At 43.6% G+C, this 24,676-nt stretch overlaps 1 protein-coding gene across 1 annotated transcript in view; it reads right to left on the bottom strand.

Moving 5' to 3' along the window:
• PLA2R1 (phospholipase A2 receptor 1) overlaps positions 1 to 24,676 on the bottom strand; it is a 220,083-nt gene that overhangs the window by 27,941 nt on the left and 167,466 nt on the right. The window contains 3 exon segments of the mRNA XM_030210858.1: positions 8,710 to 8,850; positions 18,385 to 18,553; positions 22,877 to 23,109. Of these exon segments, the coding sequence (XP_030066718.1) occupies positions 8,710 to 8,850; positions 18,385 to 18,553; positions 22,877 to 23,109 (543 nt within the window).

Below are 24,676 nucleotides of genomic sequence, written 5' to 3'. Positions count from 1 at the left end.
GGTCACTGGACATGGGTGGCTGGAGGGGGGGGCAGGGGAGAGAGGAAAGTTGCTGGACATGGGTGGCAGGAGGGGGGCAGGGGAGAGAGGAGGTTCACTGGACATGGGTGGCTGCAGTGGGCGCAGGGGGAGAGGAGGGTCGCTGGACATGGGTGGCAGGAGGGGAGCCGAGGAAAACCTTGCTAGCGCCCGTTTCATTTGTGTCAGAAACGGGCCTTTTTTTTACTAGTGACAGATAAAAGGGATGACAGTAGGAGAGATAGTGTTAAGTAGATGGGTGGGAATAGGATCAGAGGAACAGGTAGTTAGTTTCGAAGAGGAAATAAGATGTGTAGTTTCCTCTTCAGTGATTTCAGAAAAGGAGGCAGGGGTTGGAGGGTTGAGAGAATGGACTAAGGGAAGGAGACATGAAGGTGACCTAGTTTCACTGAGACCACATATGGCTAAACCCTCTACAGGGTATAGAGGCGACTGCCTCAGGTATGCTTAATACCAGTAGTTAAAGATGATGGTGATCTGTGACCCACTATCTAACATTGTTTTCACTTGGTGTCTGCCACTTTCGCTGACACAAGTGCTGGTCCATTCAATTCCTTTGGGATAGCTGAGGTGGAGCTATACACTGACAATGGCTTGGTACTGGTGCTCTTTTCATTGTGGGTCCCCACCCACTGCTTCCCTCTAAAGTTTCGCAGTGGCTTGGAGGGGTTTAGTCTCTTCTAATGACCCCTATTGCCACATAATGAGGATGGGAGTATCCCTTGTCCAGTAGCTGGGAGCAGGCCTGCTCAGCTAAATATTCTTAGCATGAAGACTAGCTGTAAATGGTGCTGGGGCTTCTTTGAATCTCTTGGTGTTCTATAAATTTTCTCTCTCAGGCTCTAGTTGCCCTCTGCGAAGCTCTTCCTGCCTCAGGGCAACAACCACCTGGCACAGCCTAGCCATTATGGTCTCCAAGTTCTCCTCACAGTCTGTTGTCACCCAATAGATCTCACTTCTCTCTTATTTGCTTGGGCTATCTCTTTTTGCAGGTGTTTAATGGACTCCATTAAGCAAAATAGTTCAGCTACCTTGGCGAAAGCTCCAGCTGGTGGTTTGGAGGATCTTTCTTGCTCCTAACCAGGGTCAGACTTGGAATTCCTTGTCCCTCCTCATCTCTGATTTCTTTCAGCAGCTGTACATGAGACACCTTTTACTAGCGGGTCCAGATTGAATGTCATGACTGACTGGACCACTCTCCTGAGTAATGCTTCTACATTCCAGTGGTAATCTGAATGCTTCTCTTCCTTCTTTTGACAAGTATTTCTGAAATGAAAATACAGATCAAGCCCATTTTCTATAGTGCCAAATGTAGTTTCCAATGCTTCTAGGCATTCTTCAGGTGTGGCTTGAGGGTTGTTAGCTTTTAGGGCCTCAAAACTCTCTAGGGCAAGGCCTCTCAGGCTCTGACCTAGCCACCTTCTTTTTTCCATAACAAAGCAATCCCACTCCTGTACCTGAGGTCCACCCTGTAGCTGCTTATGCAAGACAGGCCCCCCTTACATTTTCAGATTTCTAGAATGTATGCTTTGGAAGAGTCTTCTAGAATCAGGGTTCTGAGATTTGTGCCCAGTAGTGTGGATGGCTGGTATCAAAAGAACTGTTTCCTGAGTTCTGTGATCAACTTCCCTTGACAGCAGAATTTACCAAAGAAATTCAGCAGCAAATAACTTTACTGCACAAGGTAGAATGTAATGGCATTTACAAGAACATAAAATATAAGGCAGAACATTAAGCAGATATGAAAAGAGTGCCAGATACAACTCTGGCCACCTTGTTGGGCAGACTGGATGGACCGTACAGGCCTTAATCTACCGACATTTACTATGTTACTATATAACTATAAGGCAAAACAGTTCCAAACCCTGGCTGCATAGTGCTATAATAGAACTGCTCTGCAGTCCCAAGCCATACTATCCAAAACAACCCAAAAAGAAGTATATCAAAAAACTGAGCTGTCCCAAAACAAAATTGCAGTTGTACACACAGTCCCAGTGGTAGCCACTATGAGATACTGGGGATGTTAAATCTCCTATTCCACTCTTTCTGCACTAACATTGGAGAAGACTAACTACAAGTGAGAATTTCTTAGCACTGAGGTTTCTATGGGTCTTGTGTATCCAATAACTCTTATTTGGGCCCTATTTAACTGTCTCCCTTCCTGGGCTGATGGGTCCTGATTCCATTCACTTCCTCCTCCTTCCAGTCCGTGAATGCAATGAGGGGCATAAACGAAAGGGGTGCCCAAGTTTTCCCGAGGACGTCCTCGCAGGACGTCCTGGCGAAGGGGCGGGCAAACCCGTATTATTGAAACAAGATAGGCGTTCATCTTTCGTTTTGATAATACAGTCAGGGATGCCCAAATCTTGACATTTACGTCAAACTTAGAGATGGTCGTCCTTAGACTTGGTCGTTTCTGATTTTCGGCGATAATGGAAACTAAGGACACCCATCTCAGAAAACGACCAAATGCAAGCCCTTTGGCCATGGGAGGAGCCAGCATTCGTAGTGCACTGGTCCTCCTGACATGCCAGGACACCAACCGGGCACCCTAGGGGGCACTGCAGTGGACTTCAGAAAAAGCTCCCAGGTACATAGCTCCCTTACCTTGTGCTGAGCCCCCCAAAACCCACTCCCCACAACTGAACACCACTACCATAGCCCTTATGGGTGAAGGGGGGCACCTAGATATGGGTACAGTGAGTTTGTGGTGGTTTTTGGAGGGCTCACATTTACCACCACAAGTGTAACAGGTAGGTGGGGGGATGGGCCTGCCTGCCTGAAGTGCACTGCACCCACTAAAACTGCTCCAGGGACCCTGCATACTGCTGCGATGTACCTGAGTATGACATTTGAGGCTGGCACAAAATATTTTTAAAGTTCTTTTTTGAGGGTGGGAGGGGGTTAGTGACCACTGGGGGAGTAAGGGGAGGTCATCCCCGATTCCCTCCGGTGGTCATCTGGTCAGTTTGGGCACCTTTTTGTGCCTTGATCATAAGAAAAACTGGACCAGGTAAAGTCGTCCAAATGCTCATCAGGGACGCCCTTTTTTTCCCATTATGGATCGAGGACGCTCATATGTTAGGCACGCCCCAGTCCCGCCTTTGCTACGCCTCCGATATGCCCCTGGGAATTTTGGTCGTCCCCGCGACGGAAAGCAGTTGGGGACGCCCAAAATCGGCTTTCGATTACACCAATTTGGGCGACCCTGTGAGGATGCCCATCTTCCGATTTGTGTTGAAAGATGGGCGTCCTTCTCTTTCTAAAATAAGCCTGAATGTGTACCAGTTACCCAGGATAAATAGTAGGGTTTTTTTTCTTTTTGAAGTTCCGGAATACCTGCTCTAGCTTTCAGGCAGGGTGTGGCTCAACTGTAGACCCAGAGGAGCCCCTTTGTATGTGAATGTAGACAAATACATTTTTTTTCCCTCTGGATGCTCAGTGACAGTCCTTCTCCCTGTTTGAAAATCCTCTGGCATGCTTGAGACCCAGGGGAATCTTTGGCGTCTGCTGTGGAGCGCTGAAGCTCAGCTTCCCTACACCACCAGCCTCTTCTCTGAATCCCTCTAAACTTTCAAAGATCATACTACATGCATTAAAATTGTTGATAGGTAGGATAGAAAAGTTTTATATGAATAAATAAAAACAAACTCCCATACTCCAGTTGCAACAGCAGCATCTCAGAGTTCTAACTGCACATGGGAGTTAACTCTGTCACTGCTGGTAGAAGCAGAGCAAATCCAGCAATTTCCTGGGAACATAAAATCTGTTTTGCTGTTCTAGGATCTTGCCAAGTATTTGTGACCTGGATTGGCCACTGCTGGAAACAGAATACTGGGCTTGATGTATCTTCGGTCTGTCCCACTATGGCAATGCTTTTTTTTTTTTTTTTTTTAAACATTTGTACCCCGCACTTTCCCACTCATGGCAGGCTCAATGCGGCTTACATGGGGCAATGGAGGGTTAAGTGACTTGCCCAGAGTCACAAGGAGCTGCCTGTGCCTGAAGTGGGAATTGAACTCAGTTCCTCAGGACCAAAGTCCACCACCCTAACCACTAGGCCACTCCTTACATTCTTAACTCTACAGCCCAGTTTATGGAATCCAATCCAGGTTTTGTCTTTAACTGCCTGCAAGCTTTGCTTCATTCCCCTCACTGGTAGCACTGCCTCTGGTGTTTGGTATTGTCTCAGTTTAGGGAAGGAGAAGTCCATAACCTGGTAATTTTAGCACTCAGTCCTTTAGAAGCACAAGGGGACTGGAATCTTGTTTTAGTGAGGCTCTTACACCTATATTTCCCTTTTTCTCATCACATTTTGTACCCTTGTCTCTACCAACCCACCATTTCTCTCCCTGTCTCTTCCCCATCTACCCCTTTTCTCATCTTTCTTCCTCAGCACTTGTTCCCTGCATTCTCCTACCTATTACTTCATGTTTCTCTCTATCAGCCTTCCATTCATTTCCCATCCCTCCACATCATCCATACTCCATATAATATCTCATTCCCCTTGCTTTCACCAACCTTTCTTTCTTTCTTTCTTCCCCAGCATTCACTCTCCTGCTACTTTCTCCTTTCCACCATCTCCAATATCCATCCTTTCCTTCTCCTCCCCCAGCACTTTCCCCAGTTCTTAATCCGCTTGCCTGGCATTACTCTTGTCTTTTCCCCCTACTGTCTGCCCCCTGCTTCTCCCTTTATTCCCCATATGCCTCCTGCATCTCCCCTTTTTTCATGTCATCTTCCTCCTACCTCTCTTTTTTCATCCCATTCATTTAACTACCGCTCTCTACTCTTCTTTACCACCATCAGGTCCTTGCTTCTTAGATCTCTCTTTCCCAGCATCCACTATCCTCTGTTATTTCCTCTTTCTCAGCATGTTCCCCCTGCTGCTTGCCCTCCCTCCCTTAGCATTTGCTCTTCATTTTCCCCCCTGCATCAGATCACCCCTTCTGCTTGCCACTCCTCTTCCCCACAATGTCCTCCCCCAAATGGCTTGTCTGCTCTCCTCTGGCTGCTAACCGAGTAATGGGAGTACGTTCCACAGAAGCTTCCTATTAGTCTTTCTTTTGCGCCAACATTGTGAGCAATTCCATATTTTTCAGGCCAGCACTTCCTAAAGCTTGGAAGATGTAATGTAGGACATGCTAGATTGCAAGATTTGAAGTTGCTTGGGATGCTGTCATATAAGAAACAGAGTGGTGGCTTGTCATGCTACAGGCTCCTGTTCCTCCGCCTCTATGGTCCAGCATGCCTCCACCATCTGGCTTAATCATGCTCAATTATACCTCAAGAGCTGCCGTTATTTGCCTTCAGCCTCTTTTGTATAACATAGGGGTTTCCTGCTCTTGAGGAGATGTGCTCCTGAAGCACTCCAGAGCCTGTGAATATGGCCTGACTTTAATCCCTGCACTCACTGCAGTATGATATTGTTGGGATGGGGGTAATGACAAGGCAGGGTTTAGGGTTGGGGTTGAAAGGTCTATGAAGAGGAGGGAGGATTTGAATTTTGGTGCCTTAGACACAGACCTAGTAGGCCTGTGTGTACATTCAGGTCTATTAAGAACATATACTATGTATAGCTTACCAAAACAATATAAAGGGTGATTCACCTCTATTGTATCCCTAGATACAGGAGATGGGGGAAGTGGATCCCTTATAAGCTGCAGTTTGGAGAGAAGGTGGCCTCCTCCAACAATATGAAGTGATAAATAGGTAGCTCCTCTCCCTTCTTCTGGTACCCTCTCTCCTCTTGGACCTGCCCCCTTAAAGGAAACAGATCTCTCTGGACATAAGCCACGCCTAGGCAGGTGCCTACATTGCCTAATGGGAACCTGGCCCTGGTTATACAATCATGCCAGTTTAATTTCAGTAGCAGAAAAGCAGTTCAATGTTCCTACTACAGAACTTCTGTTCAACTCCTAGCACATAAGCACCGCCATACTGGGAAAAGACCAAGGGTCCATCAAGCCCAGCAGCCTGTCTCCGACAGCGGCCAATCCAGGCTTCAAGAACACGGCAAAACCCTCCCCTCCCCAAAAAAAAAAAAAAAAAAAAAATATATATATATATTCAATAATGTTCAATGGACTTTTCCTTCGGGAATCTGTCCAAACCCTCCTTAAACTCCGTAAGGCCAGCTGCTGTCTGTTATGATTGGGGTCTGAACCCCTCTCAAACTTACCTCTTTCCTGGGGGTCAGCTTCTTAGCTGGCTTCTGTTTCTTTTCTCTGGCCTTTCTGAGCTGGCTCTGTCTCTCTGTGCTGGCAGCTTCCAGCAGCATGGCTCTAATTGTTTCACTATACTGCACCTGTGTGGGTAGTCTGAGTTGCTCTAACTCTCTTTGGGTGTACTGGCTTCAAGTATTTCACGGTGTTGCATTGGTGTGAGTTGGGCCTCTCTGGGTCAGTGTGCTTTTGCCTAGGTCTAGGGAGTGTGACATCATCAGGGAGGGCCTTGATAAGGAAGTGGTGTTGTTTCCTTCAGAGCCTTTGCAACAGTGGTGTTTGCTTTAGGTAGGGTGGTGCAGTGTGCACTTCTGACTTTGTGTCTAGTTTCCCTGCTTGCTTTTGCTAAGGTCCAGGTTAGTGTTAGTGCAGTGTGCACTGGTGTTTGTGTGTTTAGCTTTCCTGCTTTTCCCTCTTGGTTTTGGAAGCATTGCTATGTGTAGGGCTTTGGAAGCTCTGTTGCTGATAGAAGTACTTCAGGGTTTGGTGTTGTTAGGAACACTGCAGAGTTTGCTGTTAGAAGTACTTCTGGTGTTTGTGCTATTGGGAGCATTGCAGCCTTTGCAACGGTTGTGTTTGCTTTAGGTAGGGTGGTGCAGTGTGCACTTCTGACTTTGTGTCTAGTTTCCCTGCTTGCTTTTGCTAAGGGCCAGGTTAGTGTTAGTGCAGTGTGCACTGGTGACTGTGTGTTTAGCTTTCTTGCTGTTCCCTCTTGGTTTTGGAAGCATTGCTGTGTGTAGGGCTTTGGAAGCTCTGTTGCTGATAGAAGTACTTCAGGGTTTGGTGTTGTTAGGAACACTGCAGAGTTTGCTGTTAGAAATACTTCTGGTGTTTTTGCTATTAGGAGCATTGCAGTCTTTGCTGTTGGTGTTTGGTGATTTAGAATCACTTTTGGCTTGTGTTAGCTTCCCTGGTTTTCCTTGTGGCTCCCTTGTCTTCCCTTTTAGTGCTAGGAGCTCTTCTGGTTGCTTGCCAGAGTAGTGCTTGGGAAGCACCTTGTTAGTTGTATCTAGCTTGCTAGAGCAGTGCTTAGGTAGCTTGTTAGTTTTGTGTTTAGCTTATTAGTGTAGAGCTCTGCTAGTAGCTTGGTGCTTAGTAGCACCTGTGTTAGCTTTGTGTTTAGTTCCCTGCTCTGTTAGTTTAGGGCTTAGGAAGTCCCTTTCTTGAGCAGGGATTAGGAGCTCCTGTTTAGTAGAGGGCTTAGGAAGTCCTTTTGTCAGTTTTCTGTTAGGAACACTCCTGCTGGTTTAGGGCTTGGGAGCACGTAGATCAGTTTAGGGTTAGGAGCACTTCTGTTTCCAGTCCTGGTCCCTATGTCATCCGGTATCCAGTAAGTCCTGTCGGCTACTCGAACCCAGGAGCTCAACTTCTGGGGGGCTTAGTAGCTAAGTGCAGGTGAAGCTGTACGGACCAGTCCAGTGTGCTCCAGTCCAGTGTGTTCCGGTCTGGTGTGTTCCAGTCTGGTGCGCTCCAGTCCAGTGTGTTCCGGTCCGGTGTGTGTTCCAGTCCTGTGTCCTCCAGTCCGGGGGATTCCAGTCCATGTGTTCCGGTTTGCTGGGCAGTGCCTGCAGTCCCTGCCAGTGTGCTTGCCCAGTGTTGGTTAGTGGGTTTTGCCTGCTGCTGTCGCTCCTCGGCAGCAGCCCAAGGGCTCACGTTTGCTCCAGAGCCCGGCCCCGCGGGCTCTGAACCTGAGAACCTGACACTGTCACTACATTTTCCGGTAACGAGTTCCAGAGTCCAACTACACGCTGAGTAAAGAAAAACTTTCTCCTATTTGTTTTAAATCTACCATATTCTAGCTTCATCTTGTGTCCCCTGGTTCTATTATTTTTTGAAAGTATAAACAAACACTTCACATCTGTCCGCTCTACTCCGCTCATTATCTTGTAGACTTCTATCATATCACCCCTCAGCCGCCTTTTCTCCCAAGCTGAAGAGCCCTAACCATCTTAGCCTTTCCTCATAGGGAAGTCGTGCCCTTCTCTGCACCTTCTTCTTTTATGTCTTTTTTGAGATGCGGCGACCAGAATTGTACACAATATTCAAGGTGCGGTCGCACCATGGAGCGATACAACGGCATTATAACATCCTCGTGTTTGTTTTCCATCCCTTTCCTAATAATACTCAACATTCTGTGCGCTTTCTTAGTCTGTGACTGCTAACGCGGAACCTTGCATGACATAGCTGTAATTCGGGTTCCTCTTACCCACATACATCACTTTGCACTTGTCAACATTGAACTTCATTTGCCACTTGGACGCCCAATCCCCCAGTCTCGCAAGGTCCTCCTGTAAACTCCTAATAATTTCTTTCAGTACTGCCACATTTAAATAGGGGTTCCAGCTGCTACAAAGTCCAATCAGTTCAACAAATCTATTCTAAATGATGAAAGAAAGAACGAAAATGTCATTTCAGGGTTGGCAATCAGATTTTAAGAATAAATTACCTTGCTGTGTGCAAAATTCACGTGCTCCTTCAAAATCTGTACTGTTTAACACTGTTGAAAAACTGTAGCAATTGCTTTTAAATTTTATCCAGGGAACATCAGCATCTGGGCATTCTCCACTGAATTCAAATACTTCTTGATCTGCAACAGGATCATAGTTCAAACTTATAGCAGCAGCAGGAGGACATTTTCTCACTTTCAAGATTTTATTAATAATTTTACAGTAATTAAAAAACAGTGAGTCATTTATGAAGCAGTTCATTTCTACTGTCTTGTGTGCCACATTTATAAGTATGCTTTGTAAAATAAAAACAAAACAAGATAAAAAATCCATTTCTTTACTTATTCAGGAGGCATTATATAACCTGTCACTTTATCACCACTCAAGTCTAAAGCCTGCAGCTATGAGAGTCTGTGGGTACTGACACCTATGGTAGTTTCTTTTTATTCCATCTGGAAAACATTGTAGGTTGACCTGACCATGTGTTTTTGTGCTCCTTTGCTTTGTAAAATTAGTGACCTAAGGTTGTCATGTTTCTCTTAAGGGAGAAACTCTGAAAGGCTTCCTACCTTGTTCAGAGTTTTCACATATATTAGGTCCATGAATAAGAAGCTATGAGGGAAGACAACACAATGTTTAATTTAATACATAGTTTCATAGCCAGTCACTTTTGGCTTAACAAGACATACAAACTGGGTTACAGGAAAAAAAGCATAAAAACTTTAAAAACAAAGCGATTGTTACAAGCACCACAATTTCCTTCATCAACCTTCCTGATTTCCATGATTCCAATGAACATCCCCCTTTAAAGACTAGTATTGTCTAATCAGAATATTCTAATCATCATTCTACTACTTTATAACATTCTACTATAAATATCCAAGTATTCAAACATTTCCTCTACTGCTTATAATCCAGGATATATTTCAATTCAGCAGGAAGCACATTCCACATTAATGGGACTGCCCACGAGACACACTGAGTCTGCCTCCTTTTTGCCTTAAGCTCTTTAGCAGATGGCAAATTCAAGTTTCAGGTTTATTAAATTTTGATATACAGCCCTATAGAAAAATATTTTCGAGAGGTTTACATAATAAATTCAAGGTAAATGTTGACTGTAATCGCAAGGCACGGTTGGGGGGAAATAAATACTTAAATTTGTATAAAATATATCAGTCCTATGTCATGAAAATCTTTAAACACTAGACATAAAACTTTAACCGTATTTGAGATTCCACTGGCAGCAGTGCAATCTAATCAACAATGGGTATTGCAATATCCTAAGTTTTCTTAAAAGTAATCAATCGTGCAGCAGTGTTTTGAATCCTTTGCTACTTTCTCACACTGTTCTTCGGGAAGTCCAAATAAATGGCATTGTAACAGTCCAGGTGGCTCAGTACAGTTGCCTGAACTACTATCTGGACATCTTTACAGAAGGTTGGCGGTAGGCCCTGAACTGACTCACCATCCTCAATTTCTGCCATGCTTTCCTTGGTACCCAATTAACTTGAATATCCAATGTTAGAGAAGATGTTAAATGAATTCCCAACTTTTCACCTCCTGACTAACCATCAACTTCAGGCAGTGTTACTTGCCTTAATTCTTCCAGTAGTTCCTTAAAACTTGTTGGAATGTATTGTATTTTACATGCATTGACTGTCACCTATTATTTCTCTGTGATTACTCTGTGACCTCTGATGTGAATTACTTAGAGAGGTCACACAGCTATGCAACTTCCTGTGGGGGTTAGACACAGCACATGGAGCTCATGATCTCTCCTAACCTGAGAGGATCTATGGTGGTGTGAGCATCCATTACCATCTAAGCACATGGAAAGAGCTGATAATACAAATGTATAGTATTATGTATATATAAGCCTGTCTGATTATAATCTAACTACAAACTGTGAGTAAACAGATGTTTTGTTACTTCAACTTTAAAGTGACTCAGCAGTGAATTATTCTGGGGTGAATGAGAGAGAGATGAAGAAAGAAATTAACATTTCTAAAGCTGAAGCTGTGTGTACTAAAATCTGCTAATTATTTACTACAAATAATCCAACAAAACTCACCTACAGAATTCTCTATTTTAGCCACATTCAACTTAAAAAAATTATTTACCATCCATGAACAGATGTAAATGGAATGGCCTCAACCAGTTTCTTGAGAAAATCAGTGGAGAAGTCATGTAGCAAAAACTTTTCCCTTTTCTATTAAGGAGACTGGCCCAAAGGGAAAACAGTATCGTATGATTAGAAAAGCCTCTGTTAATAAAAGAAAATATGTACGCTCTGCAGAAGGTGTCCCAGTATATACTTGGCTAGCAAACAAGTACTCTCTCTGTGAGGATATGCCTTGTTTGTCAGGGTCTAAGACAATAGAGGCAGATGTTTTGGTGGAGCTCCTCCTCCAGTACACTGGAAACTGACATCAAAGTGGCCTGTACTAATTCCCAGGCCCTTTGATACCTTGGTATTTATTCCATATCTCCAGGCATCAACATAGTCTCCAGGATTGTCTGAACTTCCATATAGTTGGTGTTGATACAGGAAGCATGATGATGGTTCAGCAAAAGTAGTGTCGTCCTTCTGGGTCACTTGAGATGTATGGGTGAATGGCTATTGCAGGCCCCAAGATGTGTTCAAGGATGAGTTGGTCTCTCCACAGGGATGCTTGGAGAGGTAGAAAGGCAGCTTCCAAGATCTCCCTGCACCTGTTAACCAACAAAGACCGATGCTGACTTTCTGTTCTTTGCTGGATGCATGGCATCAGAATACCTTGATCCTCAGGCTGAAACAGAAGAATCCTTCACTTTCTTTGGCTTAAATCAATATACAGCTTGGGGGGGGGGGGGGGGTGGTTAACACCTTGATGCTGATGCATTCCCTTCCCGGCATCTGGTGCAGCTCCACAGCCCTTGAGAATCAATGCTGTCAATGAAGTTGAGCTGAACTTGATTGCACCAAAGAATTTTTCTTTCTGTTCTTGATGGATGAGACAATGCCTAGGTACTGTTTCATCTTCTGAAAGGTAGTGGAGCTAGGGTTTTCTTGACCAGGCCTTAGGCATGAGAGAAACACATATAACTAGTGAGTATCAATTGACAAAAATGTCCTACTGCATCACTCATTTCTTGAAGCCACTAGGAGTCTTCTGCTTCTGGAACTTCAGGTGAAAAATCATTACCTTCTATTACAAAAGGACTCCACTATTCTTTCAATATCACAAAAGAATTTATTACATTGCAGTACCACCCTATAACGACTGATACTGCTACCTAATATTAAAAACCCACTCACTCATCCTTTCATTCACCGCACACCACCTATATCTAAATATAAATCGTTACATTCTAAACAGCCAACATAAGCTGTTCCTTGATGATACTTATATTTTACATCAATTACATTCTGTGTTATACAACTAAACTATAGGGCACAAATCAGTCCTCCCAGCACAATAGTAGTAGTCCTTGTAACGCCAAGCCTTCTGCTAGGCTGTTGTAAACAGTTTATACTCAAATGCCGGGTGACTGGCCTCCCAAATATAAACACAGGTTGTGAGCAAACGCTCCGTTGGCTACTTATAACACATCAAACCAACTATATTTATCATGGTATAGGTGCTGTGTGCTCAATGATCAACTTGTTCATCCACCATAGAGTTCTCCTGTATTTGCCGGTTCCCCGATGCTGGACCGCATTTCACAATTCTTCCTCAGGAGGAACCACCGTCACATCTATTACATTATGAACAAAATTCTTATTATCTGCTTCATTACTCAAACTATAATGCTATAACATTTAAATCAACTACACTAATACATACTTTTAATCCTCAGAACGGCTGCACGCCAAATTGAAGCTCCCTCCAGAGTGGGGCACAAACGCTGCACACGGAATCACCTCAAGTAGCAAGTCAAGCCAGCTTTAAAAAGGCCGGGATCAAAGCCCCTCCCCTCATCACTTAAAGGGGAACTGCCTCATACCCATTCGATCTCCAAATTAAGCCCATTAGGGGCTACTGTCCCCCATGAAAAATCATTACAGCAAATAATAATAAAATTGTATTTATAATCCATGTTATATAATAATTCTAAGTGGAGTACACTTTTACATACATATTAAAATTACAAAAAACAAAACAAAAACAAATTACAGACTAATAACCAATCTTATTATATTGACACAAAAACAATGTCATTAAATACCGTTTCAATCATTTGCTATATAAAATATGTCTTTTAACACTCCAACATTCCATAGGCTTGATGGAAAAGATAGGTCTTCAACTCCTTAAATCGAGTAATATCTTGCACAGACCTGAGCTCAAGGGGCAGAGTGTTCCACAATTTAGGACCAATAATAAAAAAGATAGATGGCCTATACTCTTCTAATCTCACTATATGATAAGATGGCATGTCAAGCATCATCTTCTGAGAAGATCTCAGTGCACTTGCTGGTTGGAAAACTCTTACCCCCCCCCAAGTTTACTAAGCCATGCTAGTGGCTGCTGTGCACTAATGCCGACACAGCCCATTCACTTTGAATGGGCAGTGTCGGCACTGCCGCACAGCTTACTAAACAGGGGGGTTAATGTGACACAGAGAGTGGGAGAGGAAAATTGAAATTGATTAAGGGCTGTAAAGACAAGTAATAACATCTTAAATATAATTCTATAACAAACAGGAAGCCAATGAAGGGAATTTAAAATAGGAGTAATATGACTGATATGAGAAATTCCACTAATAACTCTAGCAATTGAATTTTGTGCAGTCTGAAGTGCATTGATAGCATTTTTAACTCCAACAAGGAGACCATTGTGATAATCCATAATAGGACACACAATAGATTGAACCACCTTGTGAAAATTATCAGGAGTGAAATAGGACTTAATACATCTCAACAAAGTCAAATGACCCAGGTTTTGAAAAATGGTGCTCAATGATGCCAGTGCAGATTGTGGCCAGGCCAAAAATCAAGAAAACAAACTTTAAAACTTGACAGAAAAGCCCTATCTAAGAAAGAAAGAGACAGAAAAAAAGATGGTAATCATAGAAAAACATGAAAAACTGTGTCACAAGTAGGGCTTTACTGACCAAGATTTTCTTCCTTCCTCCAGGTTTTCCCACTAGCCAAGGTCCACCAAGAACAGCTATTTTCAATAAGATTCTTTTCTAAAAGGCCAAAGTTCTTTATTAGGTAAAATGGGAGCCTCCTGATGTGCATTTCAGGTCCAACACAGTTTAAAGATACCCCTTTCTCAGGAATCTTTAGGGGCTTAAGTCTTGACTTGAGCAGTCCTATTCCCCCTGTAGTACTCCTGCTAGAGTCAATGGAGAAAGAATGAGGGAGTATGCTTCCGCTTTAGTCTTTGCACAACAGGGGTAGACGCACCGAAAGAGCCTTCCTATTCCCTCTTTCCTGCTCTCATACAGGCAAATACTCAAAACTCTGGCGCTGTTACGAACAGCACTGGAAAAATACTAACAGATCAGCAAGGCCTAATGCTCAATGCTAGCGAGATGCAAATTTAGGCGCTTTCATAGCATTGAGCATTAGGGAGTTTGGCAGGAGGGTAGTGTCAGGAGCATGTGCTCAAGAGTTGTGTGTTAAGCATGGCTCTTGAGTGCATACTCAGAATGTCAGAAGGGGGAGGAGGAAAAGGTGCTGGCTGAGCTCTCCAAGCGGCGGTACAATTCCGGACTTTAAGGCAGTGGTACAATTATTTCATATATATTTCTGTTTCTCTCTTCTGTGTTTCTGTGCCCTTGATGGCAGGCAGAATCAGGGGTGACTGTTCCACTAGGCTGATCCCAGCAGCTCCGACTGCACCTCAGGAGCAGTGTATAATTTGCAGTTCCAAGAACAGACTATCTTTGCACTTTTGACCCTTTCAAAGAAAGTTACTTGCAGACAGAAGTTGTGAGTCAACTTAAACATATGTGGGGCTGCTTTAAAACCCTAAAGCCAGTTTCGAGCTGGCGTAGGGTTTCCAACGGTAAGAGCACCCTAGTTAACTGCGCTGTACTCTGAGCATGGGTGTGTGTTTGTGGAGGGGGGAATAGAAAATGACCTACTAATTAGTGTTGTTGTCTGGCGAGCTCACTGTTGTGCGCCGGTAAACATGGGTGCTAGTTTGGTGCTAATGGCCTCTAGCACCCACATTTACTTCTGAGCATCGAGGCTTTAGCTATGAGTTCAGTCAGTCAGTTTATAACAGTCCTTTTCAATCCCAAACACTTATCAAAATATCAACATCCATACACAGGAAACATTCAGCCCTGGCTTCAATCAATAGTCCACCCTTCCAGTGTTTTATTTTATCACAGTGGCCCACCCTCTGCTGCCCTAGGGAAAATGAACTCAAAATGTCCACAGATCCTGGACAGAACTGTAGGCGAAAGAAAAAAAAAAATCAAAAACATCTTGATGTCCAAGTCTTCATCTGCTGCTTCAGGACTGTTCTCTTCCAAATCTAGCTCACCGCCCTTGTACATCCACGTCCTGAGGCCCTTCCTCAGCGTTTGTGATTTTAGTCCATATTTCCATGGGCCGGGGCTCTTCCTCTAGCTCCGATTTTCCCTGCCCTTCCTCTTCCTCCTCTCTAACTGCCTGTGTTTTCAAGTCCCGCCCTAGAGGCCGCTCCTGCCTTTGATTGATAGCTTGAGGCTTAGGGAATCTGGAAACCTCAACCCTCAAGGGTGGTCCCTGTATCCTAGAGGGCTTATCCTTGACTTCCTCACAATTGGTTTACAAAAGTTTACAACTTCACAGAAAAAGGAACTACACACAGATGATAGAGATGAGGGAAGACTCTCAGCTGTGGTTCACTGCTTTATGAAACCTGTGGTTAAATATTATTTTATTTGCCTGAAGGGGGGAGCTCGCTTCAGCAGGGGAGGCCCAGGGTAGCCCAGAAATAGTCCACAATGGCATTGAGGCCAGTATATAAGATAAATTATTTAAAAATGTTTTGATGGCTGTGTATGATTATAAGTTATAGAATTCAGGTGCCCAGAGGTCCTAAAGTGGTGCTGTGACCTTTTTGGAGGAAGTTCGATATGTAAAATACTTTAAATTGTAGGTTTCTCTTTGGGGGTTTAAGAGAGGTTTAAAAGTGCAGATTTTCACATATTTCTCCTCAAAGCATGGCTATAAGATGTTGTATGGTATTAAGGGTGAAAATGAGAGGTTTCTTTAGGATAACTTTGACTGTTTTAACTGTGAGCTGTGCAGGGCTTACTTTGCCAAGCCCTTTTCTACAGAAATTTGCATAGCTTGAATCTGATTGGCTGCACAGCTCACTACAGGAACCTGTTTCTATTCTGGGGAATTAAAAAGAAGAGGGTTGGACTCTGAACAGGCAGGGTGGATGTCTGAGAGATTAAAGTGTGAGCTGAAGAAATAAGTAATTTGTGTGAGTAATATATGAAGAAGTTTAGTGAATGGAAGTGAGAGTTAAAGTGTGACTGTGCTTTGGATAGACTTTAACCATTTGTGACCCTTTGGCGAGAGAAAGTTCTGCTCTAAAGTAAAGTGTAAAGTAAAAATTTGTTCTGATAATTATTAGAATTACCTAGTAGTGATTTTTCATCTAACTGAAAAGCTGTGAGAGCTTAAAGGGAAGGGGAGAGAATAAAAATACATACAAGTTCCGTGAGTACCCTGGAAAGTGTGTACAGCTTGAGAAGCATTCTTTTATTGTTATTGTGGTATTCCATAGGGAAGACATAAATGTCATACAGAAATAAATCTGAACTGTAAAAGGGTTGAGATATGTCTCAGCTTCAGGTGTAATTCAGAGTGTGTTTGAATTTATGAGAATTCTGAGGTGGAGGAGGGGATTTTTCTTCAGTGGCTTCATTGTCAGTGGGGACTTAAAGTGTAGTGGATACTGCAACAGCTATATTTCTGTTGTTGTAGACAGTAATCTTCTCTTGGTGATTGCTACTGGGTGTGTGAAGTGAATAGCAGGGGCATAGCCAGACTTTGGCAGGAGGGGGGTCCAGAGCCCGAGGTGAGGGGACACATTTTAGCCCCCCCCGGCGCCGCCACTGACCCTGCCGCCGCTGCCACCACCAACGTTGCCCCCCCTGCCCACCCTCTCGACCCCCCCTCCCACCGCCGCCTACCTTTGCTGGCGGGGGACCCCAAACCCCGCCAGCCGAGGTCCTCTTCTTCCCGCAAAAGGCTTCCTTCTGTTTCTGACGTCTTGCACGTTGTACGTGCAGGACGTCAGAAACAGAAGGAAGCCCTTTGCGGGAAGAAGAGGACCTCGGCTGGCGGGGGTTGGGGTCCCCCACCAGCAAAGGCAGGTGAAGGCGATGGCGGGGGGGTCAAGAAGGTCATTGGCAGGGGGGTCCAGGGCCAAATCTATGGGGGCCCAGGCCCCCCTGGCCCCACGTATCTACGCCACTGGTGTATAGTATTTTTGGAGAGAGTCAACCAAGAAGACAACAGATAGTGAGGTGAAACAAAGTCTGAGATAGTCAGATAGTATTTAGTATATACCAATAATTAATTTTTATTTAAGAGAAAGTTAGTCCAAACCAGTATTTAGATTCTTAAACTAAAAGAGATTTTTTTAAGGAACATATCCTAAGTGACAGGTTGCACACACGTTTGGATAAGGAGGTAGTTTTCTCTCCATTTTGTTTTGGTTTTAGTAGTAGGCAGTAGGTTCCACTGCAGCTGATCATTCATCACCCTACGCAGGAGGACAAAGAAGAAGAAGGGCCCCACCGTTTCCCTGCAAGTAGAAGACCCAAGGAAAGCTGGAACTATCTGATACGTTTTCAACAACTATAAAGAGACACTGACACACTGAGGGTATTAGCAGGGGATAAAGCCATACTGTCCTGGTTGATTCATGATCCTGAAAGTGTACAGGTACCAGAGTGGGATACCACATTTTCTACAGTACCCCTCATCTGATATTGTAATAAGAAAAAAGGGGTTTCTGATTTTTGTGTACACCAAAGTGTTCTGAGCGGTAAGAGGAGTTTCCACGTAGTTGATTGTTAAGTGGGAGGGAAGAAACATTTGATTTGTAACTTTCCTTTGCATTTATCCCTACATTTATACATTGAGGTGTATAGTTTTCTTTCTTGCACCCCTGTTAGCCAAGATTCTATAAAACCTTTTATAGTTCAACTAGTCCTTAAGTAAACCACATCTTGTGGAATAAACATATTCTGTTAAACTTTCAGTTGGTCATCTTTTCATTATCCTGTATATATTTACTTACAAAATTTTCTTTGGAATGTAACACCTTTTCTCTAGCTTTTCACTTATTTTTCCTCTCAAGTTTTTTTTGGGAACTTGAGATGAGGTTAGTTTGTTAATGAAGCTTTTCTCTTTGTCTTTACATGAGCACTCTGTCTGAGGTAACGTTGCAGACCACCGGTGACGCACTTAAATTTTATTCAAGTACAAGTAGGACAGAGTCAGCTCATGGGACTAGGGGCTTACACTTAGAAAGCTCTTAGAGTTTTGAGAATTTGTTTATTCAGTTTTCTCCAAATCAGGCTTTTTTTGGATTACTTCACCCATCTATGAGGACTCAACATCCTACTTTTCATAGGAGAATGAACTAAATTCCTTATGGAATCACAAAGTAATTGTGCAAGATTTCAAACTGAAGGTTTCACATGTAAAACATCCATCAGCTTACTTAGGTGTTCATAGCACACAGCTCCTTGCAAAAGTATTTCACAGTTGCCACTAATCCAGTCTCCATCTGTATTTATGTAGGCACAGTTTCCAAGTGACTGTGATTCCTCATCGGCCCAGTTAGTGAACAAAGAAGCGGTGCCATCTGCCCATTCAAATTTAAGCCCTTCCTGCAACAGTAAAATAAGATGGAAATTTAAAAGGCATACTACCCCTACTTATCACTACAATAGCATTACTAGACATAGAGCCAATACTGAGCAGGTCAGTGCAAAGAATAAGGTTTCTGACTATCTTCGGTTATCAGTATCCTGGGAAGTAATCTCCATTTACTCTGATCTGATGAGTGGAGTGTTAGGAACATATTACATTGATCCAGTGGGTCTCAACATTTCTTTTGTGACACACTTGACAGTGTTCATATTCATGACATACTACATGCTACAAACTGAGGCTAAAATTATTTTGTTAAAAATGACGCAATTCTTTTAAGAATATTTTATTTGTTTTATAATCTGTTATTACAATTCAAATGATTTAAAGTTATCTTTTTCACACAGAATTTTAGAGGCCCTCTTACTAAAAAGTGCTACAATGTGGCCAGCGCTTTCCCCAGCACGGGTCTTTCCTGAGTGCTGAGGCCACGTTTAGCGCAGCGGTACAATGGCCCCATTTTCCATTAGTCCTATTAATGGCCACGCACTAATTTCCTCATTAGCGTGTGACCACATACCAACACCTATTTTCTAGGCGGTAAGGGCTTATGTGCTAATTGGTTAGCATGTGGCGATGTACCTGCAGTAACTGATTAGCACAGAACATGCCTACTCTCCACCCTCCATACATGCCCCCAGCGTTAAAAAATAAATTCTATTTTTTAGCATGTGGGTAGTAGTGACATAGCTACAGAGAGCCTTGGGGGCCTGGGCCACACAAATTTGGGTTCAGGGCCCCCAAAGGTTTGCTGGTTTGGCTGGCAGGGGTCCCCAAGCCCTGCCAGCAGAAGCTTTCTGTAGCGATATTTGCTGCTGCGCTGCCTGCCCTGCTTTCCCCCTCCCCGTGTGCATGCTTGTTTTTACTGAAATTGACCATGCACAAGCTTTAAGCATGCTCAATTTCACTAAAAAGAAGCATGCACACCAGGGAGGGAAAGCAGCACAGGCAGCATGGTGGCAAATTCTTGGTGCTGTGCTTCTTGGTGCATTAAGCGATATTTTGGTGCTGTGCTTTTTGAGGCGTCACTGGACGATTTAGCAAAGGTAGCAAAGATTGCACACCTGAAAATATATCCACAATTGACACAGATACATTTTCAAAGGGCATTTGACAAAGTACCACATGAAAGATTCCTGAGGAAATTAAATTTGCTGATGATACAAAGTTATTTAATGTTGTTAAATCGCAAAAGGATTGTGAAAAATTGCAAGAGAATCTTATGAGACTGGGCATTCAAATGGCAGATGACATTTAATGTGAGCAAGTGCAAAGTGATGAATGTGGGAAAGAAAAATCCAAACTATAGCTACGTGATGCAAGTTCCACCTTAGGAGTCACCGCTCAAGAAAAGGATCTAGGTGTTATCGTTGATGATACATTGAAACCCTCTGCTCAGTGTGCAGTGGTGGCTAAGAAAGCAAACAGAATATTAGGAATTATTAGGAAAGGAATCAAAAACAAAACTGAGAATGCTATAATGCCTTTATATCGCTCCATGGTGCGACTGTATCTCGAATACTGTGTGCATTTCTGGTCACTGCATCTCAAAAAAGACATAGCAGAATTAGAAAAGGTACAGAGAAGGGCAGAAAAATGATAAAGGGGATGGGACGACTTCCCTATGAGGAAAGACTAAAGAGGTTAGGGCTCTTCAGCTTGAAAAAGAGACCACTGAGGGGAGATATGATAGAGATCTATAAAATACTGAGTGGAGTGGAACAGGTAGATGTGAATCACTTGTTTATTCTTTCCAAAAATACTAGGAGTAGGGAGCACGCAATGAAGCTACTACTAAGTAGGACAGACCAAAGATCCATCAAGACCAGAATCCTGTTTCCAACAGTGGCCAATCTAGGTCAAGATCCCAAAAAAGCTCAATACATTTTATGCTGCTTATCCCAGAAATAAGCAGTGGATTTTTCCCAAGACAATTTAATAATGGTCTATGGACTTTTCCTTTAGGAAGCCATCCAGACCCTTTCTAAACTCCGCTAAGCTAACCGTCTTTACCACATTCTCTGGCAACGAATTCCAGAGTTTAATTACACGTTGAGTGAAGAAAAATGTTTTTCAATTCGTATTAAATTTACTACTTTGTAGCTTCATCACATGCCTCCTAGTCCTAGTATTTTTGGAAAGAGTAAACAAACGATTCACGTCTACCCGTTCCATCCACTCATTATTTTATAGGCCTCTATCATATCTCCCCTCAGCCATCTTTTCTCCAAGCTGAAGAGCCCCTGCTCTCTTTCTCCTTCTGCCAGCTCTGATCACTGGGTGGAGAGGGTGAGTTTTGTAAGAAGGAGTGGTGAGGAAGGAAGTTGAAAGGGGACAGAGATAAGTCATAAGTGGAGGAAGAGGAGAGTTCAGTTACATCTGGTGCATTGGAAGAGGTCAGAAAGGGCTGATATAAGACCTGTATTTTATCAATGAAAAAATCAGCTAAGGACTCAGCAGTAGGGGGGACTGCAGAAATATGACTCTTGGTACCATTTCTTACTAAAGAATTATAAATAGAATGTATTCCTGCATCAGCTCGGTACTCCTCTCTCCCCCCTCCACTACTCAGTCCTCCTTTTTTCACCTCTTATCTTACCTACTAGCTTTCCGTCTTCTACTCTCACTCTTCCCCAGTCAACCCAATTCTCTCCTCTCTCTCACGCCTTTCCCAGACTTCTCATTTTCCTTTGTCTTTCACTCAACCATAGAACCCCTGTCTGGCCCTCATCTCCCTTCCTCTGCTTCTCACCTCTTCATTAGCCTCAGCTCCTTCTGTGTCACTCATCCCCTCTCAGGTCTCCAGCCCTTCTTTCTGTTGCTAACACACTACTTAGTTTCCCATGCCCTAGTTCACCTCCTCCCAGGCTCCTCCATTTCCTCCTTCTGTTACTCTTTTACAAACCTGTCCACTTTCTCTTTCTCAGTCCTTCCCAAAGCATCTCCATGTCCTTCACAGTTTCACACTATCCCTATACCCCACTCCACCTTTCAATATCCCGTTTCAAATATCCCATCCTATTTAACACCCCTACATATATCATTGTCATTCAATCTCACAGTCCTAATTCCATCATCAAGCCCCCACACACTCCTACCCAATCCCTGGGCCCCATTCTCCCTTTTCTGAAAGTCCCCACCTAATCTCATTAATGAAAGCCATTTTTGGAGGGCACCTGCCACTCGACTTCCTGTCTTGTAACGACACCACTGCACAAGGCTCACCCCTTCTCCCTCATGCCCCCCCTGAGACTTCCCATAACCAATGTTTTTAAATTATTTTTAAAAATCTCTGTCTCCTTTCAACTTCCTTCCTCACCAGTCCTCCTTTCAAAACTCACCCTCTCCACCCAAATGATCAGAGCAGGCAGAAGGAGGACGGGAGCAGGGGGTTTTCCTCAGGCTATGTCCTCCTCCTCCTCTACAACAAAAGCAGTAATTACAGTCATAGAGGAGGGAGCAGGACCCCACATTTCTGACACAGGCCAACAGTGGTCATCATAGCCACCGGAGAGGAAGCCAAATATAGCATTTCCACACTGGGCTGACAAGTAGCAGTGATCACAGTGGCAGCGTAATAGTTGCAGCATGTAATGCTGGAAGCTAATGAAGGGCAACAGACTTGCAACTTTTCTAGCTTGGATTAGCAGAATCAGTGATCATATGGGGAGAGGGGAGAGGGGAAGCAGAAATGGGGAATAGTTATACAGATTTCAAGTAAGTGACTCCCTACTCTGCACGCTCCCCTAGTCTGCCAGCACATGTGTTTGTTAAGGAAAGCATGGGCTTGTTGTCTATGTCAATTTTTTGGTCACACATCTCCCAGCTCTTGCTATCACATTGGTTGAATACCGATGCATTAGACTTATCCAGACCATCACCAAGCTAAGTGCCACTCTGGACGGTAGTGGAGGAGTCCTCCTCCCTCATCCTTCCTAGTCCTCATGCATCTCTCTCCTTGTGTCCATGGCTGGCATTTCCATCTGGCTACCTTTCTTGTGACTGTGCCAGTGCCTCTTGTAGCCCATGCAGTTCACTGAACAGCTGTTTCAACTGTATGTCCCTCTATATCTATGAAGTCTGGGGAGGGCTCACCAAGGCTCATGGGGGTGGCAGGGAAGCCAGCCAGCCAATTCCCCTCAGAGTGCAGACTCTGCGCAGCTGCGGAACTCTGCGCAAATTCTGTGCTCTGCATTCGCAGTAACTGCTTGAGATATTGAAATTATAATAAAGATATTTTCTCATAAAATAAATACATAAATGAAATATACATACATTCAAGCTGAAAAAGCCATCCAGTGAGAATATCCTAGTCGATCTACGATGACTGTAAGAAAAGATTGCTGAAACTGATCTGCAATGCTGATCAACTCTGTTCCAATCTCTTTGCAGTTTTTCAGTGCATCGTACCATGTCATATTTCCAGTGATTATTCTGTAAGTTCTGTTTCCATACTCTAAGGTGTCCGGCACTGGGTACATGTCAGCTGCGCTGATAGTGCGGTTGGTTTGCTCTGTTAAAAATAAAGGTTTTCATGCTCTTCTCTGTGATGGAGCTTTGCATGTTCACAGTGGAAAACCCTACAATGATTGACTGATGCTTTGATACACGTGAAATATCATTTTAGGAAAGGATGTATAAATTGGAACTGAGACATCCAGGTCAAGCAGTCTCAAATTCCACTAGTATTTTAGAATAGGATCTATTGACTTAGAGCCTGTTCTAAAATACATGAGAAAAGGATGTATATATAACTGAGGCAGGGGCATCCATTTTAGAATCTTAAACGTCCAATGGGCCCAAAAACGGGCCAGCACAAAAATGCATATGGTATGAAAATGTGCCAGAACATAAACATTTATGTTAGCCATTTTTGAAATATAATGTTTATTTCTCCTGAAACTATCACAGAGTCCAATACTTGTTTCCGGTTTTGCTTGGGAGGATTAAAGGAGTGACCTCCCTTAATCCCTGCAGTGGACGCTACTCACTATGAACCAGTGTGTAGCCAGACCATGATGGGGGGGGGGGGGGCAGAGCTCAAATGTGGGAGGGCACATTTTGGCCCGCTTGCTTGCTGGACCCCCCTCCCTGCCACATCATCATACCTTGGCTGGCGTGGGTGCCCAACCCCTGCCAGCTGAAGCGTTTGTCCTGCGCTGGTCTCGTATTGCCTGCCCTGCTCTTCTCAGTCCTCACTGTGCACGCTTGTTTTAATGAAGTGTTGTGCATGCTCAGTTTCACTAAAATGAGTGTACACGGCGAGACCAGCACGGGATAAAAGTTTCAGCTGGCGGGAGTTGGGGACCCCCACCAGCCAAACCAGGGCTCCCCAGAGCTAAATTTGGGGGCCCAGGCTCCTGAGCCCCCCCCCACCCCCGTAGCTACGCCACTGCTATAACATTTTTCTGAAACCTAGAAGTCCCAGGTAGCAGGTATAAATCCCAATGTTGATCTTTTGGACAAAAACATGCACTGCATTCCCCTGCTAACACAGGAAATACATGTTTATTTCTAGGCCTGTCCTAATCCCACCCAAAACATGCTCACTTGCCAGATGCACGTTTTTCAATTTTAGATGTATATCCCAGCTTTCTAAAATTGGGAATAAGATATTTATGCAATATAAATGTCTAAATACTGATTTATCCACATCTAGAACCCGAATTGTGCTTCTGAAATAGCCACCACATCAATATAGATTTTATCTTATTGTTAACCGCTTAGCCGCTGCAATAATAAGCAATATATAAAATAAATGACCCTCTACCTTGGTGTTTTAAAGACTGTTTTAAAACCACAGAAATGGCACCTCAACTCTTTAAACATAAAAATATCAATGTAATACCCACAAGTGGATTTTCTCACAATATTTGCTCATTACCCACCTGTTTATAAAGCTGCACTAGCGGCTGCCGCGCGGCAATGCCGACCCAGCCCATTCAAAGTGAATGAGCTGGGTTGGCATTAGCATAGTGGCAGCTGCTACTGCGGCTTTACAGGGGCGTTATTATTCAAATATGATTCATAGCAATTTTTTGTAGTAAAGTCCATGCAAAATGGTACATTTTATTGCAAAG

The sequence above is a fragment of the Microcaecilia unicolor genome, chromosome 7 (genome assembly GCF_901765095.1).
Source record: "Microcaecilia unicolor chromosome 7, aMicUni1.1, whole genome shotgun sequence".
Taxonomy (NCBI): Eukaryota; Metazoa; Chordata; class Amphibia; order Gymnophiona; family Siphonopidae; genus Microcaecilia; species Microcaecilia unicolor.
Note: the sequence above shows the minus strand (reverse complement) of the source record. Positions and strands in the feature narration are given on the sequence as shown.